Below are 18,398 nucleotides of genomic sequence, written 5' to 3' on the forward strand. Positions count from 1 at the left end.
GTATGTATGTATTTGAGACAGGGTTTCACTCTGTCACCCAGGCTGGAGTGCAGTAGCACACTCATAGCTCCTTTTAATTTTGTGCTCTTGGTCTTAAGTAATCCTCCTAGGATTACAGGTGCATGTTGCCACACCTAGCTAATTTTTCTTTTATTCTTACTTTTCTCCCTGTGTTGCCCAGGCTGGTCTAGAACTCCTAGTCTCCTGCCTTGGCCTCCCTAAGTGCCAGGATTACAGGTGTGATCCACCACATCCAGCTTGACACTGTTTTGATTTACTAGTTGCTTTCTGTTCAGGGAGCAATGGGTTCCTTCTTCGGCCTTAGGTTCTATATTCTTGGTCCGTCTGAGTCTTAGCCTGGGGTCCTATGGTAGAGAAAGTTTAGGCCCAGAATTTTGTCTTCTAGTTAAATTGTAGGCTGAATAATGAAGATAGAATTTAATTGCATACCCTGCCACGTAGCTCACCTTCCTGTGTTTCTGCTTTTGTATTCATTTATTTTGCAGCAGTGTGTTTAGCGTGCATCTTCATCTTTACAGTATTGAGTAATTTGTTTATTTCTTTATCTGCTCTTTCTCACAGGCACTTCTGGTGAGCTTATTGTTAAATCTACTTCACTTAGTGGTCTTCCTGAACTCTTTGTGTTATCGGAGTGATTTTTCCTCTTGCCGCTTGGCATTGTATAACCCCTGAAATTAGGCTGGAGTGCTGTTGAGTCCTCCCTTTGGCTTGGAATCTGGCAGTGCTTGTACCTAGCCATGTCGCTCAGGAGCCCTCTGATGAGGCTTTATTTCTGTTTATCTCTCCCTCTTTTTTTTTTTTTTTTTAAACTGACGTTGTATATCATTCTTTTCCAAGGTCTTTGTCCCTTCAACAATGCCAGACTGAAGCCACCAAAACACATACACTTCAGAACTGATCTGGGCTTGGGGCCAGCTTGACTGAGGAGACGGGAGCTCACATGGAAGTTAGTTTGTTTATTTAGGCTGTGACTTTCATAGTGTCTATCAGGCAGATGCCTACCTGCATGTTTAATATTTAAAAGTAAAATGGAAATTTCAAGTGGACCCTGGCTCTGCAGGAGGCATCCCTGACTATGAGCCCTTTTCTTTGTAACATGATTCTTTTCTCAAGTTACCATTTCTATGCCTTTTTCTTTTTCCCTTTGTCCCGTTCCTACTACCCATTTTTCATGGCCATTCATCTTCGGATATTTTCAACAGTAGCTCCCATTTACAACCTGGAGCTTTTTATGGCTTCTTTTCAGGAGTCTGGTCCCTAACAGGATTTTTTGTGTGTGATCTCAGTAAACAAAGAACGCGTGTGTGTGTGTGCGTGTGGTGTGTGTGTGTAGGAAGCCTGCCATATTTCCTCTCTGCCCCACAGAAAATGTGTTTTCTGGAAGCCCTTTTGACACTGAAGTGAATGCCCACTGGCCCTCCCTTGTTGAATTCTCCTGAGGGGAGAGAGACAGGCCTTTATACTTGTTGTCATATCTTTTGTTTCTGCTGATTATACACGAAGTAAGTTGTAAATAGCTCTCTCACACACCATGATTCCTTTGAGGTATGTATGTACAGGAGAGTAGATACGTACGTACTCAGCCTCTTCTTGCCCTGGGGATTTCAGAGGGTCCCTTTTAAGGCCTCTGACTTCCTGTTACAGCACTAAGATAATGAAATTTACATCAGTTGTAGACAGTTACTCCATAATTAACCTGTGGCATAATGTTTAGAAATATTAGCTGAACAGTTCACCCTTGTTTTTGTTTTTAAGTTAAATGATTTTATTACTTTAAAAGCAACATATACAATCATACAAAAACAATAAAAGTTAAGTACCTGTAATCTTAATCACTGTGAGCATTTTGGAAAATCTTTGTAGAACTTTGTACTATATAGTATGTCATTAAAACAGGCACTAGATGCTAGCAGAGAGGAAAAGTGGATAAAATGGAATTCCCCAAATCAGTTTAAAATTAAATAATGGTTAGGCACACCCCGTATTTTATTATCCTCATTTACAATAGAGTGATAATAAGGAGTTAGACAATTGATACCTGATTTTTCTTCAGTCATTTTTTGATTGCTTATAGCTGGCTAACTTCTGAGGCTTCTAAATCAAAAGGTGGAATGAGATGTACTAAATTACAACTAATTAGGTTATCAACTTTTATCTCTTTTGTATCTTCCTTAGTATGTTTTGAATTCAAAAAGAGATATGGTTTGCCTCTCCATTCTGAAGCATTTCTCTAACTGATGATGCTGATTGTGGTGGGTGGGGGAGAGTGTGGTATATTTTTAGACCATGAACCCTTCAGTGAACTTAGTGAACCAATTTTGATTTGAATCTCTAGTTCCTCATTTTTCAGAATATGGGAGTCCACTTTCAAAGATTCTTGTGGATATATTTTTCTGCTCGGAAATCCTAGCACTCTGAGTTTGAAAATGTACCCACTTCCCTACTAGTTCCTTTTTGTGATTATGATTGTTGAAACATACTGGTAGTTTGCCACCGTTTCCTCCCAACTTACTCATAGAACTTTATGTTTTCTCTTAGAAACTGTGTATTTCTAAGTGTCTCAAGTTGTAATTGCATGTAATTTTAGTTGTTTAACTTTCTCCTTCCCTCTTGAGAATGTTTATAAAGTACATTCTGTGACTGTGAAGATAAAAAGAACTAGAAACTTAGTGTTTGTGATGTGGTCAAATCATCTTAAGGTAAGTAGGAATTTGTTTTGTGTATGTGAGATCGGATGAGGTTTACACTTAATTTGCAGTATATGGCTTACTGAATCTGCCTTGGTTAAGTCGCATTGATTGAGGTTTTATAAGAAGGTTTCGGGGGATTCATTTTGATTTGGAATATTGTAAGGTTAATTTTTTTCTTTTCCCTTCTGTTGCTCCCTGGGGAGAATTACTGTTGCAGAACTCATTAGTGGCCCTCCATATGTCACCTGAGGGGTAGAATCAGCATTATTTCTATGTGTGACCCAACACAGATGCACAGTGTCCCCATTCTTCTTGCTGCCCCGTTTCTTTCTCATTCCTCAGTTAAGAGGATAAATTCTCTTTTTTGTTGCTTGTGTTGTCCTACACCAAGGAGCAAGTAGTAGGTCTTGATTTCTATTAGCACCTTTTTCCTTTGTTGTCTTCTTTGTAATTTTTCATATGAAACATCAACAAATACCTCTAGAATGGATGTCACTAAATGTAGTTATTACATGTTTTTTTTTTTTTTTAATTAACTTCCTTGAAATGTATTCTCAACCTTTCTTTGCTTTCTCATTTCTTAAGTTTGAATCCAGGCTTTGCAACTCAATAACATGTGACTCTGAGCTAGTTATTTACCTACTCAAAGCCTCAGTTTTTTCGTTTGTAGACTGGAGATACTCATGCTCCGTAAGAGTGTTGAGAGGAAAATGAGGGTTAATCTACACGTAAGATGCCCACATAGTGACTGGCACATTGGCCTCCACGTGTGAAACTCTTGGGTAAAGAGTGGTTATAAACTTCAAAGACAGATGACACTCTGTCCATTTTACCTTATGAGCCTAGTAAAGAATAAAAGACTTGGAAAGAATGAGAGAACTGGACCTAAAAATGTTTGAAGCGTTGACTGAGTGTGGGGTTTTTTTTTTTTTTTTCCAATGATATTCACTAGTGAACTTGCAAGATGGGGTATACTGAACATTGTTTAAGTTTGAATGAGTGTACTGATATTTGGGTGAAAAGAAAGAGGGAAGAACCTTCTAAGCTAACATGCATGGCTGAAAACTGATGTCTGAGCAACGCAAATTGATTAGCACAGATGATTTTAATTGGAGTTTTAAAAAAGTCAAAACAAAACAGAGGAGTGCTTTGATAGGGAAAGAAGACAAAGGTGAGATGATGCTTAGTTGATGTATTGAGTTTAGGGACATACAGACAGTTATATGATTAGTGAGGGTAGTATAAGTCTGGAAATAATGAGGAAGAGTTAGAAATTTTTAAAAAGCAGAAAACATGTTTAGGTGGAATCTAAAACCTTGTTTAATCTTAAAAAATCTGAAATGAAATAAGCAAGGGACAGTAGGCAGTATTTAGGGATGATATGGACTAATTATAATAACTTCGTTTTGAAAAAGGGATCTTAGTGGCTTTCAGTGTAGAATTTTAGATATAGAGAAATGTTCATTAAGTTTTAACCTTTTTTTTTATTATTAGGACAGATACATAAAACAAGGGTTTTAAACTTAAAGATAACATGTTTAAATGACTGTTAATAATAAATATTGATAAATAGAAGTCTGCCTGTGTTAGCCCATACCAGGAACAGGAAAAATAAATTTGAATAAATATTTTAAGAATGTAAAGGAACTTAAGCATTGTAGAATGTATTGTTTTAATTCCTACATAAGAAAACTAAAGGAAAGAGGAAAAGAAAAAATTTTTGTTACCAATGTAAAACAGAAATTATCTATTTTGGTCTTTTCCCGTTCCTGCATTTCCTTCCTCCTTTCCCCTTCCTCCTGTCTGTGGATATTTATTAGGTGCCTACTGTGTGCTGCATGCTGTGATTACAAGGAGGAACAAAATTTATTTTGCTTTATTCTTCTTGGAATTTACCTTCTGGTAGTTAATAAACTTTTTTATATGGTGTTCACTATGTATTTGACATACTGAGTGTCAGATACATGTCAAGCCACGATGACCTGTTGTAGACCCGCAGTTGGGATTTCCTCTCTCAGCCTGGGTCAAGTGTGACTGTGCAGTTCTCAGCAGCCTCCATACACAGCATCTAATGTGGCTGTATTCCCTCAGGTTCCATTGGCATGTACTGGCAGAGTGCTGGGGGCAGACTTCTGCCCAAACCTGGAGGAGCCAGACCACAGGCTGGAAGTCCAGGTTGGAGTCTTAACTGTTTTCTCAGCTGGGGGTGGTGTGACAGAAACTGTGGTCCTGGAAAGCCATTTGGATGTATCAGTGCCATCAGGAAAAGACAACCATTGAGACAGGTGTGAAGAGGGACTACTGTAGCGTATGCGCAGCCAAAGGTCCTTTTCAGGACGAGTTGTCTGTAACTGTAGATCATTTGTTTGTTCAGTCAAGAAATATATACATACTGTAATAAGTACATGGTCTCTGAAGGTTGACTGACTACCTAGAGATGACACAAGTTGCTGTGAGACCTTTGGCACGTCACTTAATTTAAGTGAGCCTTAGTTTTCTCATCTGTAAGATGGAGATGTACCATACAAGGTGATTATGAGAATTTAAAGGACCTAACATATATTCAGCAGTTAGTACAGGACCTGGCACATAATAGGTACCCAGTAAATATTAGCTTTCACCTTCTAAGACTTTCATTATCATGTGCTAAGGACTGTGCTAGGCACTTGGGGATATATGTGAGTAAGTCATGCTTCCTACAGTATGGTCTCCTAGCTCAGGAGAACAGCAGCCATTCAACTGGGTGCTTATCAGAAAAGTAGGACTTAATGATAAATATCTTCTTCATGGGTTGGAAGAAGTGTCTTGTGGTGTAATAGGAGTATATTAGCAAAGTACTTTTTTTGGTGAAACTGTTGAAATTCAGTTCATTTTGTGTGGTCTTGAGACATTAGAAGTGGTTTGGTGTATTGCAGATTAAAAATGTAAATATGACATTTTGGCTAAAGGCATGCCTCCATTTCCATGTACTTTATAATATTTAAGGAATGTGTGTGCCAATGCAAAGATGCAGGCTGAAGTTTCAACATGGATAGCATTCCCTAGCATGAGGAAACCCATAGTTTTTTTTTAGAACCTCCATTTGGCCTCATTTTCTAAATTTTCAGGCTTATAAAATGAGCATAGTGAGCTCAGGTTTAAAACATTTTTACTGATTTACAACCACAAATGAGAAAAGAGAACCATTTAAAAAATGGACTTCTACACAGTGAGAGTGACGGTGGAAGTGGTGGTTGGAGGAGGTTTCAGTTTTTATGGTACCGAAGGGTATGCCATCTCTAGCACACCTGCTCTTGGCCTAGGGAAGACCACCTGAGCTCTGCTGTGCCCCAAACTGGTCCTGTCTGGGTGGTGTATGGCTGTGATACAACAGAAAAGCAGGTGGGACACATATGAGACACGATCATGTATTTCCTAGTTCTAGAAAGCTAACAGCTTGTGTGTGACACGCAAATGCAGAGTGATGGAAGACTTTTTGTGGAGAGTAGTCTGATCCTTGACCTTTTTTGGGTAGGACGAGTGATGTTCTTCAAACACATCACCTGGAATGGTCTGTCATGGGTGATTGTTGGAAATCTGTTTTTAAACCTTGAGTTACAGTGAAAAGAAAAATGGGTTTTGCAGATGTGAGTATGTGAGATAAAACTGGAAAAAAAAAAAACCTATTGAGTACATTGACACACTACGGGAGAAAATGTAGAAAATGTTATATTTACAAGTTAAAGTAACATTCTGGTTGTAGATAAACCAGATTGTGGGCTTGATAGTTCAGCAAGGACCTTGCAAAAAAGACCAAGTTCCTGGACAAAGTAATGAAAGTGATATTATTGGGTTCCTCATTGCGGAACATCATTTTGGTGGACTGTGTGGAAATATTGAATCTGTTAAAAGATGATCAACTATGGAGAGTTGGTCAAGTAGCTGGGACCCACTTGAAGCATTTATTCCTCTCTTCTTTTTCCTCTGCCTTCCTAAATATGGCTTTTGCACATTTTAGAAATACCTAGTACGTATCCATATTATGTCCGTCATAATAAACTTGACGCTTAATGTACTTTGCACCAGCTGTCTATTTCAGGAGTATTTTTCAGCTTAGACTGTTTTCATTTTTGCCATGGCATGTGTCCTAGTCGTTTTTAAATTTTTTCCTAGAGAATGAGCCATTTCTTGTTGTTCAGCACAGCTATATACTCTAGGGAACTCACTATAGGACTTGCCAGTCATCTCCTCCTCGTGCTTGTATCATAGGCTTTCCCCCAGGGCTAGGCATTATCATCACTAGAGGATTTGCTGTTTGGCCTCTTGATTGTGAGAATAACCTCCCATACACCTCAATTTAGGAGCAACGGTTTGTTTATATTCTTTCTTAGAAAGGATTTTTGTTTAGACATACAGCCCTCAAATCTGGTTTACTTTTATATTGTAGCTGACATAGGTTCTCATGACTGGTGGAGCCCCTTTCTGCTCTTTGCCCTCTTCCTTTTAAACCTTTGTCTTTTATTTCTAAAATTTCAGATTTCTTAGCAGCTTTATTTTTCAATAATCCCAAGATCCCCTACTCTGTTATGAATGTGTCTTTGGTTTTGAATGACTGTCATCCTTCAAGTCTGTGCCTGACTTGACTTTTGCAAGGGCATCTGCTGTGTTTTGTGTTAATATTGCTTGATTCAGAAAAATAACTGGAAATCAAGATTTTGATTCTCTAACTTTGTTTATTTTCCCCAGTGGCTTTTGAAGTGGATTCTCCAGTTTGGGAGGTTAACTGATGAATAGTAGCAAAGAATTACACTCTTAAGCAATCATCTTCTAAGAAATGGTTATTCTAATTTAGAGTCTACTTAATTGGTGATATTTTACTTTTATCAGAGAAAAGTTACCCTGTTAGTTCAGTTGTGCCTCATGTATTAAGTTGTTACATTTAGCTGAGCACAGTTCTTTCCTTGGTTGGGAATTCAAGATGTGAGGTTTGACTCGGTATTTTTCAATGCTGAAGTGCTTAGAAAATTAGAGTAAATAATGAACCAATATTTCAGTACTAGATTAGACACAATTTACTGTGATGTTTTATAAACCACAGACTCCTTTCTTCTGTGAATGCGTGAAGGATCACTTTTTTTCCAGACATACTGGGGTGCAAGTGTAAATTTCCATAAAATTTAAATGAGGTGCTTCCTGTAATTAATGAACAATTGTGGCTGCTCTCTGGTCTGCATTGTAATTAACCGTGATCAGGCTTGTTTAGTGATGACACTGTTCCTGTAATAATTTGACAAGCTACTGTGAATTTGCCAGGTTATTAAACAACCTGCAGCATTCACTTCTGGAATCACGGGGATGAGCTCGGCTGCTGCTGCTAGTTAAATGCAGCATAAGGGGGAACCAAAAGCTGCTCATCGAAGTCTGTCGATCACTATGAACAGATTTAAATTCCTATGATGTTGGAGAAGTTAATTACTTTTGTATAGGGTGTCTTGAAAACTTTTTATTACATGATAAACCTACTGGGGCAAAGCTGGTCATGTTTATGAACTCACGATGAAGCCAGCAAATTTTCTATATTTTTAAACACCAGTATGAACTAAACAAAATCTGAAGTTCCCCTTACCACCTTATTAAATAGGTATAACTTATTTTTTTAAAAAAGGTTGTTTCCTTCACAGATACACCCACAACATCCCCCCAAATATAAGTTCACTCTCTCTTTTTTTTTTTTTCTCTGTTCCAAATAGATGACCTTGTGCTAAACAAAGTCGTGTTGCAGGTAGAGCAGTCTAAGTGGACCAGTAGCCTTATATCCTTGGTCACCAGTGCACTGGTCCCCCAACCCCCTCTTTCAGGTTAAGATCTGTTCAAAACGTTACTGTCTAGTTACTGTGGTGTCTTTCATTCAGATTCTGTTTATTGACTAAACCACAAGGATTCCTGCCCAAAGTACCAGGCGGTCTATGCTTGACTGATTTTGATTTTCTAACATCAGCCCTGGGGTTTATTTGAAAAATGTACATACACTGCAGCTTTAACAAGTCAAGTGACTGCATGTTTTTGACCATGAAGTAGAGTATATCTGAAGATCATTAAATTTAGTGGGGGAAGGGAGGGGTAGAGAATAAGTGTAGTAGTCATTGTACCATTGCAGAGTGAGTGTGTGTGTGTGACACATGGTTTTTGTCTTTTCATCTTCTCCAAGAGCCAGAAAGTTTCCTGCAGTTCTCTTTCCAGCTATTGACAAATGATTGCCAGATGTGAGATCTTTGCAGTGCTCTTTCCTTCAGCAAACCTGCAGCGATGGGATATTTGATTCTCCCTTGCCCATTTCATCTCCTTTCCACATCTGCCAGGGACACACAAGCAATACATCCCTACATGAGAGTTTAAAGTTTATTCAGCTCCTTTTTCCCGTCTGATAAAATGTTTGGAGACAACAGAATGAGGTCCATATGACTCTCTCCTGACTTCACCGTATGAAATTAATTGTTTATTTTACTTATCTACCTCTCAGTAATTGAAGTATTTCATTTTAGTTTTGGTCCATGGAAAATTTGACGTAACTCTGGGAGTGCTAAGAGTTTCCTATTGTCTGCTTGCTGCAAGTATGCCACCATCTCAGCTTCCCTTTGAGTGCCTCAATTCTGATAAAAGCTAGACTATTTCATAGGACTTCCCAGTAAAGTAATTTTAATCAACAGCTGTCAAAATATTAAGTGTGGAGTGTCTGGTAAAATTCAGTAGTCATTTAGAATTGAAAAAGCCACCTAAGAGGGAGAAAATTCAACTTGTTGGGTTTGATTGGTTTACTCTGTTTGTGTCCATTGTCAAAATTCATATGGATGAGGCTCTAGTTTTAATCACAAGTAGCTTAAAAAGAGAAAGTACACTGAGTTTTGGAGGAATCTGAAGTTAGCCTGTGTAGGCCACACACATAATCACTAACATGCACAGAAGCCTTTGCATCTGCTTGGAATCTGTATTGATACTGATTTTTTTTTTCTCATCTCAGTTTGAAAATATTTTCCAAAATGCCCTTATAGCTCATGTTCATACTATAGGGTGGGCTGACACAGGTGGCCTGTCTGTTTTCCTATTACACTTTTTGGCAAATGGAAAGGCCCCTTATTCCCTGAATAAGATCAACTTTTTTTTTTTTTTTTTTAAACATTTAAAAAATAATCCATAAAATGTCTGCCACATGTTCTCTAGTTTATGGAAATGTTTTCTAAATTAGACTTGTGGAATTGGATTCTTTTTTTTTTTTTGAGACGGAGTCTCGCTGTGTTGCCCAGGCTGGAGTGCAGTGGCCAGATCTCAGCTCACTGCAAGCTCCGCCTCCCGGGTTTACACCATTCTCCTGCCTCAGCCTCCCGAGTAGCTGGGACTACAGGCGCCCACCACCTCGCCGGGCTAGTTTTTTTGTATTTTTTAGTAGAGACGGGGTTTCACCGTGTTAGCCAGGATGGGGAATTGGATTCTTATTGTGAAAGTATCAGTGTGTTTACTATTTCTGCTACCTTCTTAGCTGCCTGTGATTATGTGACTTTATATTTTTATATGAAATTTGAATGAGGAATATAATTATTATTTCTGAATTCCTGCACTGAGAAATTTTTTTTTTTATTAAAGGAGGTAAATGATTATACCCACATCAGAATCAACATAGAAAAAGTGTGAAGTCTGTTTTTCAATATTTTCTTTAAAAAATTAACAAAACAATAATGACAAACCTAACAAGAACAACAACAAAAGCCCCTGAAAAGATTAAATCCTCCTAAACCGAAGTAAATGGCGGAAAACCATTTACCACAAGTTGCCAAAATGTTGTATGTTTCTATTGGAAGTTTACTGAGTAGGATAGAAGATAATCACAGCTGAACGTGAGGACAGTGATTTCAAACTGTTTACCCTTAAAAACAAGATGAAGATCATGATGGAGGGGTTAAGTTTAAAAAACACTCCCCCTATACAAAACAAAATTACTAAGAACCAAACAGATCCCTGTGGAAAAGTTTATATGATTATTGTTCTGACTTTCCCTGAGGACTGACGCCATGGTAGGCACTCAGTGGATGCCAGTGGTGGAAGGTGGAGGCAAAGAGCCCTTTCATAAAACAACAAGGTTAGGAACTCCTCTGGCAGGAGCCAAGTTCCTCCGAGTTTAGATCACTTCACATAATTTGCCCTCGCTAATGCATTTGCTGGTTTCTCATGCCTTCCTGCCTTTTCCTCTCCATGGTTACTCTGGGAGACAGAGAGGTGCTAAGCAATGGAGGTGTCATCCGGCCCACGCACCTAGGGAACGTCCTTCAGAGGACGACTTGTCACCAGCCGTCAAAGAAGAGAGTGGCTTTGTGGTCTCTGAACATCTGGCAGCGCTGCACAGGAAGCTGAGGGGGTGTCATTAATTGTGATGAAATAATTTAAACCATCAGGAATAAATGAGGCTGTTAAGCTAAGTTCAGATTCCATTTGCCATGCACATGTGTCTAGCAGCCTGTGTGCAGTTAAAAAAAATTGAATTATATTAGCTCATGAGTAGAAGTAAAACAGATACTCTAAATGAAACAAGTTGCTGTATAGTGATGACATCGTGTTGAACCATTTCACAGAATTACAGTTTGTAGGATCAGTATATCAAAAGCGGTACATTATTTAATGAATTTTTATATAAAACATTCCTACGGTATTGAATATAGTAAGGACCAGTGGTTTATGGGTATGTAGAGAGGATGTGTAGGTGGATGGGTGGAAGGAAACAAGCCACCAGGTAAAGGTGCAGTGGGGTGGGTGGGAGGTGCTTTGCCAGGCTGAATTGAGGCACAGTGTACCTTTCTATAGTGTCTGGCTGTGATTGCAATATTAGGTGCCCTTGCTCTGCATACATACTGCAGCTTGGAGGACAATTTCTCTCTGATGACCAACTATGAATGTTCCTTTGAGAGCTTCTGACACTTTGGGCACATCCATGTTGTTTTCTTGCTATTAAAAACAACCATCTTGGGCGATAGAAGATTACTCCTCAAGCAAGGGAACATATTTATAAGGCTTTGCACAATCAGTGAACACTGATTTCGATTGTAATTTTCAGGCACTATGGAAGGAGATATCCCCAAGTCCTTTACAAAGGAAAGACTGTCGGGTTTGGAATGTCAGGACAACTCTGAGGTTTTGTGCACTAAACGGAGCAATGGTGTGTAGGTTCCAAAGTATATTTGTAAAATAAAAGCCGTTCCTTTACACACAAGTGAAGCTTTCAAACTTGAACTTTTATGTAAAAATAATCATGGAAATTTGAAAAAAAAAAGACCGTTACTGTTTAGGTACAGAAAGAATTTTTAAAAAATTACTGGAGAGGTAATCCCTCTGTCAGAAAACAGATACATGGCCAGGTGCGGTGGCTCACGCCTGTAATCCCAGCACTTTGGGAGGTGGGCAGATTGCCTGAGCTCAGGAGCTCGAGACCACCCTTGGCAACATGGTGAAACCCTGTCTCTAATTAAAAGAAAATACGGAAAATTAGCTGGGCATGGTGGCACGTACCTGTAATCCCATCTACTTGGGAGACTAAGGCACGAGAATTGGGAGGTGGAGGCTGCAGTGAGCTGAGATTGCACCACTGCACTCCAGCCTGGGCGACAGAGCAACACTCTGTCTCAAAAATAGAAGAAAAAAAAAAAAAAAGAAAAGAAAAAGAAAGAAAACAGATACAAGTGATGGTCTGGAACTTGGGCAAGCTTTGGACAACTGTTGTTTTGCTAAAAAGATTTTATCTCCCTTTGCCCCTTCATCCCTCCTTTACCTTATTGCCTGCCTTTTTCACTGTCACTTGCTGCCTTTTTTCTTCCTCCTGTCTCTCCATTTTCTCTTTTCCTTTCCATTATTCTCACTTTTATTTTGCATCCTCTTATTTTTATTACAATTGATTCTCATCCTCTACCCTCACAGAAAGTGAACTGCAATTCCATTTTCATTTATAATGTTGGTTTTCCTGCTGCTAGTTCAAAGATTGATATCTACAATTACTTAGTTTGTAAAATTATAAAATTTAGGTTACATTTTTGCGTAAAGTTGTGTGACCATTGGTGAATTTTTTAAAAGAAAGCAGTTGAACCTTGATTCAGCTTTTTAAAAGGAATGCAGAATACTCATTGAGTTATCCTCTTACCTGGACCTGAATGAAATTGTTGTTGGTGAAAGTCAGCTAGAAGTTTATGGCTCTGGGTTACCCTCTCCCTTCTTACTCTGGACACAGGAGGAAGACATTCCGGTTGAAACACTTGTGTTTCCTCTAACTTTAGACATGTTTGAAGTTGAATAGAATGACCAGTAGTCAGGATGTTGCTACTCTGTGTGTGTGTGTGTGTGTGTGTGTGTGTGTGTGTGTGTCTGTGTCTGTGTTTGAGACAAAGTCTAGCTTTGTCGCCCAGGCTGGAGTGCAGTGGCACGATCTTGGCTCACTGCAACCTCTACCTCCCAGGTTCAAGCGATTCTCCTGCCTCAGCCTCCCGAGTAGCTGGGACTATGGGCATGCACCACCACGCCCAGTTAATTTTTGTATTTTTAGTAGATACGGGGTTTCACAATGTTGGCTGGGCTGGTCTCGAACTCTTGATCTCAAGTAACCCGCCAGCCTCAGCCACCCAAAGTGCTGGGATTGTAGATGTGAGCCACTGTGCCTGGCCATGTGTGTTTTTATCTTTAAATTTTATTTTAATTGATGGATAGTATAGAAAGATGAGTTCTTGGCCGGGCGCGGTGGCTCAAGCCTGTAATCCCAGCACTTTGGGAGGCCGAGATGGGCGGATCACGAGGTCAGGAGATCGAGACCATCCTGGCTAACACGGTGAAACCCCGTCTCTACTAAAAAATACAAAAACCTAGCCGGGCGAGGTGGCGGGCGCCTGTAGTCCCAGCTACTTGGGAGGCTGAGGCAGGAGCATGGCGTGAACCCGGGAGGCGGAGCTTGCAGTGAGCTGAGATCCGGCCACTGCACTCCAGCCCGGGCGACAGAGCGAGACTCCGTCTCAGAAAAAAAAGAAAAGAAAGATGAGTTCTTCAGCCTATCTCTTGGCACTGTTGGACAGACTGAAGGAGATTGTGCCTGGGTATTAGCTTTCAGCTAGTAGTGAATGCATTGTTGTTACTGTGTAAATTACTTTTACTAGCTTCTGGTGGCCAAGCAGATAGAAATTAGAATTTTTTTCTGAAATTTTCACATATCTTGAAAAATATTTTTCACCTAAAAACATTTTTATAATTTTTTCCTAGAATAAGGAATCTAAAGTGAACACAAGAACATTTTGTAACAAGATAACTATGTTTTTCTTTCTATCTTTCTTAATTCGCATTCTGTAATACATTTGTTTCTCAAACAAATAAGAAAATGATAATATATTCAACAGTGACTTGTGCTTTCTTTCAGAAGTGTGTTAGTAAATATTTACAGGGAAAAAAACAGTTTCATGAACTTGCTTTTTTTTTCTCTCCCCTTGTTCTTACTTCGGTGTGGTGTGAACTGGATGCCCCTACATATTTTCGAGACTTTCTTTATTCTGCTGCTGCTGTTAACTTAGCATCTAGTTAGGCAGCATTAAATTTATGAGTTCCTGTGTCTCAGGTTCTGTATTTCACATACATTGTGGATTAAGTAAACTTTAGTTGAATGACCTGAGAACCTAACTACATTTCTGCATTCTTTCTCAATACCAATATTTCTGTGAGAGATTTTGGACAACCGACTTAACAGAAGGTGTTCATGTTGGCAACTGCCAGTATTAATGTAAGAAATATTAAATAAGATACTTATGTTTACGTACGTTCCTAAGTCATAGCAGCTTCATAGAAGAAGGAAAAAATCGAGAAGAACAAAATATTTTAATTCTTGGCTTAAATAGAATTATGCATTTGTGTTTGGGTGTGTGCCTATGCATGGATTTGGTATGTACATACACACATGTCATATATATATATATGTATATATCCATATTTTTATATGTTTCTAAGAATAGCTAGTGATATTCTGTTCAAATATTTTGTTGGGAGTTAGTCATAATAATTTAAGAGCACACATTCCCCCCTACATGTACACAAAAGAAAAAGAAAAATTCTTTTGTTTGAGTAGATAATGGAAGCTCAATTTGTGTTTTCAATTCTTTAGGATCAGTATTTTTTCATATGTTTTTGAAATTAAAAGCTGGAATTGGCCGGGCGCGGTGGCTCAAGCCTGTAATCCCAGCACTTTGGGAGGCCGAGACGGGCGGATCACGAGGTCAGGAGATCGAGACCATCCTGGCTAATACGGTGAAACCCCGTCTCTAATAGAAAATACAAAAAACTAGCGGGCGATGAGGCGGGGGCCTGTAGTCCCAGCTACTTGGGAGGCTGAGACAGGAGAATGGCATGAACCTGGGAGGCGGAGCTTACAGTGAGCTGAGATCCGGCCACTGCACTCCAGCCTGGGCGGCAGAGCAAGACTCCGTCTCACAAAAAAAAAAAAAAAAAAAAGCTGGAATTGATTGATTGAGACAGAGCCTCTCTTTGTCGCCCAGGCTGGAGTGCAGTGGCGCAATCACGGCTCACTGCAACTTCTGCCTCCCGGGTTCAAGTGATTCTCCTGCCTCAGCCTCCTGAATAGCTGGGATTACAGGTGCGTGCTACCACACCCAGCTAATTTTTATATTTTAAAATACAAAATTTCACACGGGTAACTGAGATTCACTACATTGGCCAGACTGGTCTCAAACTCCTGACCTCAAGTGATCGACCTGTCTCTGCTTCCCTAAGTGCTGGGATTACAGCCTGGCCAAAGCTGGAAATAACTTCAGTTATGTAACCTACTATCTTTACAGATTGGGAAACTGAGGCAGAGAACTTTGAAGACTTAACCAAAATCACGTAGTTAGTAACACACTCTTCATTGCTAATGTGTCAGTCTTTAAGATACTATTTACTAGGTTTTATTCCTTTAGAGTTTAACAAGTATTATATTATATAGCAGTATTCTAAATTTTTTCTTTTCATCGAAAATTAGGCCAGGCATAGTGGCTCATGCCTTTAATCCCCGCATTTTGGAAGGTGGCAGATCACTTGAGCCCAGGAGTTCGAGAGCAGCGTGGACAACATGGCAAAAGGCTGGTTCTACTAAAAATAAAAATACAAAAATTAGCTGGGTGTGGTGACATGTGCTTGTAGTCGCAGCTATTCTGAAGGCGGAGGCGGGAGGATCACTTGAGACCAGAGGCAAAGGTGGTGGTGAGTCGATATCACAGCACCACACCACTGAACTCCAGCCTGGGTGACACAGTGAGACTTAAAAAAATGAAAACATAAAAAAATAAAAAAATTAACTCTTTAGTCCTTGTTTTGTATAATCCAAGGGGACATAAATAAAGGATGTAAATATGAGTTAGACGTCAGTAAAGGTGGGGAAAAGGTGAAGAAACATGCGAGGAGGCTACATTTTTAGGCACTGTAGTAGTTGTCTTGGCAGGTTTCCCTATGAAAATAGCAGATCTTCCTGCACCGTGTGTGAAACGTGCTAACTTGATGCTAAGAAATGGAATATTGTGGTCTTGCTTTTATTTTTTCCCTTCTACTTTTCTAGTGTCAGGTAGTTTAGAATTTAGGTGTTGTTCAAATGCTGATTCTTAAACTTTTAAGTGTCAGAAATATTCCCATCTAATAATGTTTCAAAACTGCCATTATAGACAACTGAATAATGGAATTGCCCAAGAACATAAAAGTGTAAATCTTTAATGTTCATCGAGTGCCAGTGGAGAGCTTCAAGGAGCATATACACAGACCAACTCCCCTTGAAATCAATGTTACATAAACCATCTTTAAGTGCCTTTTTGGATATGGTACTGTGTTTGCATCTTAAAAGAAGTGAGCTAAATAGATAGGGTCTTTGCCCTCTAGGAGTTTGTAATCAAAAACAGATAATGTAACTGACATCTGTTATTGTATTAAAGTCCTACAAGTAAACATCGATTAGATCCAGAAATAAAATTTTGATATCAAAGACAAGTAAAAAACTTTTTGCTTGCCTGATTAAATAAGTAAACACACATCTTCATCCCTACACTTGAGACTCTCCATGCGAGTTGTATAAATGACTAAACTAAACTAATCATGACACCAGGATACTCCTTTAGATGGTTTTTTTTAGGGATTTTAAAAGAGTGCTGGCATTAATGTGATCTCACTGATGGTGTATTATAAGTGGGTCTGGATTCAGAGATGTTTTTGTCTTTCTGGCTAGGAAATTGGGATGAGATTAATTTTCCTCCATCTCTGGAATTTCTTTATTTCTAACTATTCAATGGTAGTACTTGGTGTTGTAAACCAGCATTCTAGAGGACAGTTTAAAAATGTTATCCAGACCCTCACCGTGATTAGAAATCATATTTTTAAAAAACTAGCTGTCCCCTAAGCCTCTAGGAACTGCATTAAAACAAAGGTGAAGATATAAAATTGATGCTGTAATGAGATTAACTTACTTATCTAAAAGGCTCTGAGTGGAATATTAGTCCGAAAAGGCAGGTTCAGAACTTTGGAATGAACAGTTCTAGTTGTACGTTTGAATAAAGCTATACCAACTAAAATTAAATGTAAAATGTTGGCAAGAGAGATAGGTATTGAGTTTGATAAAATATTTTCTTTCTGCATGCTTTAATTTTAGTGCAAGGTATTATAACAGTCACTTCATTTTTTAAGTGTAGGGGAACTAAAACAGCAACACTGGGGAGACTAAACATGAACCCATCTCAAAGTTCAACACATTAAAAAAATGGCTGTCCCTGCTGCAGTGTAGGTGTCTGGCTGTGTAAATTAAAGCATGTGGATGCAGAAATTAATTAGAACAGTCAAAGATATAAATCAGACTTATTTGGTACACTGATGAAATGAGCATTGTTTATAAGATTATCTTGTTATTTAATCTCTTCTGTATAAACCTGGCTGGTTAGCCTTATGAAGTAATAATACAATTAATGCGATGTGATGAAGGCATACTTTTGCTCAGTACAGGCCTGATCCTGCAGATCTTTCTTGAATGGGACTCGTGTATATAGAAGACCATAAGTTTTTTAATTAGCAAGAATGCCTCCACCTCTCAGTTGTGGATTTTTTTTTTTTTTTTTTTTTTAAATCTCAGAATGTTCCCTGGGATTTTTATTCTTTTTGAACCATGCATCTACTCACTCCGGAAGAATGAACTGCTTTCAGATGTTATTTCCTCAAAACTGTGCAAAGTTCATTATAAGAGCTACCTGCTGTCTTCCAGCTACATTGTGCTATGCTACTGGGTCTCAAATGAAGAGAAAGTTTTACTTATAAATGAAGCCATTAGGAATTTCTTGAATAAGCAAAGGTTTTCCCCCTTTGATATGCAAAGGAATTTTGTTTATAATTATTAGTCATATAAGTCTATGTCTAATACATGCAAGCATCATTCGTTATCTTTTATATGAGAATGCACTCCCGTCACCTAAAGAGCAGAAAACAGATACACTAAAATAAAACAAAATGAAAAACCCCCAAAAATCTAAACAGGGATTCCAGCTCGTAGGAAAATTGTCAGTGTCATTATTTACTGTTTAATTCAGAACTTTTGCTTAGTGTTGTTTACCCTGCTTTATTTCCCTGTCTCTATTCCTTTGACTCTGTGAAGCTGGTTTATTTATGTCCCCCAGTGAG

General features: G+C 38.8%; 1 protein-coding gene across 3 annotated transcripts in view; it reads left to right on the plus strand.

Moving 5' to 3' along the window:
- BNC2 (basonuclin 2) overlaps window positions 1-18,398 on the plus strand; it is a 457,144-nt gene that overhangs the window by 180,945 nt on the left and 257,801 nt on the right. The window contains exon 5 of one of the 3 annotated variants that reach the window (XM_023197169.2): window positions 4,803-4,886. The exons of the other annotated variants lie outside the window; for them this stretch is intronic. Coding sequence (XP_023052937.1) covers window positions 4,803-4,886 — 84 coding nt within the window. The remainder of the gene's footprint in view (window positions 1-4,802; window positions 4,887-18,398) is intronic. 3 annotated transcript variants of the gene reach the window in all.

Source organism: Piliocolobus tephrosceles, chromosome 14 (assembly GCF_002776525.5).
Source record: "Piliocolobus tephrosceles isolate RC106 chromosome 14, ASM277652v3, whole genome shotgun sequence".
Lineage (NCBI taxonomy): Eukaryota > Metazoa > Chordata > Mammalia > Primates > Cercopithecidae > Piliocolobus > Piliocolobus tephrosceles.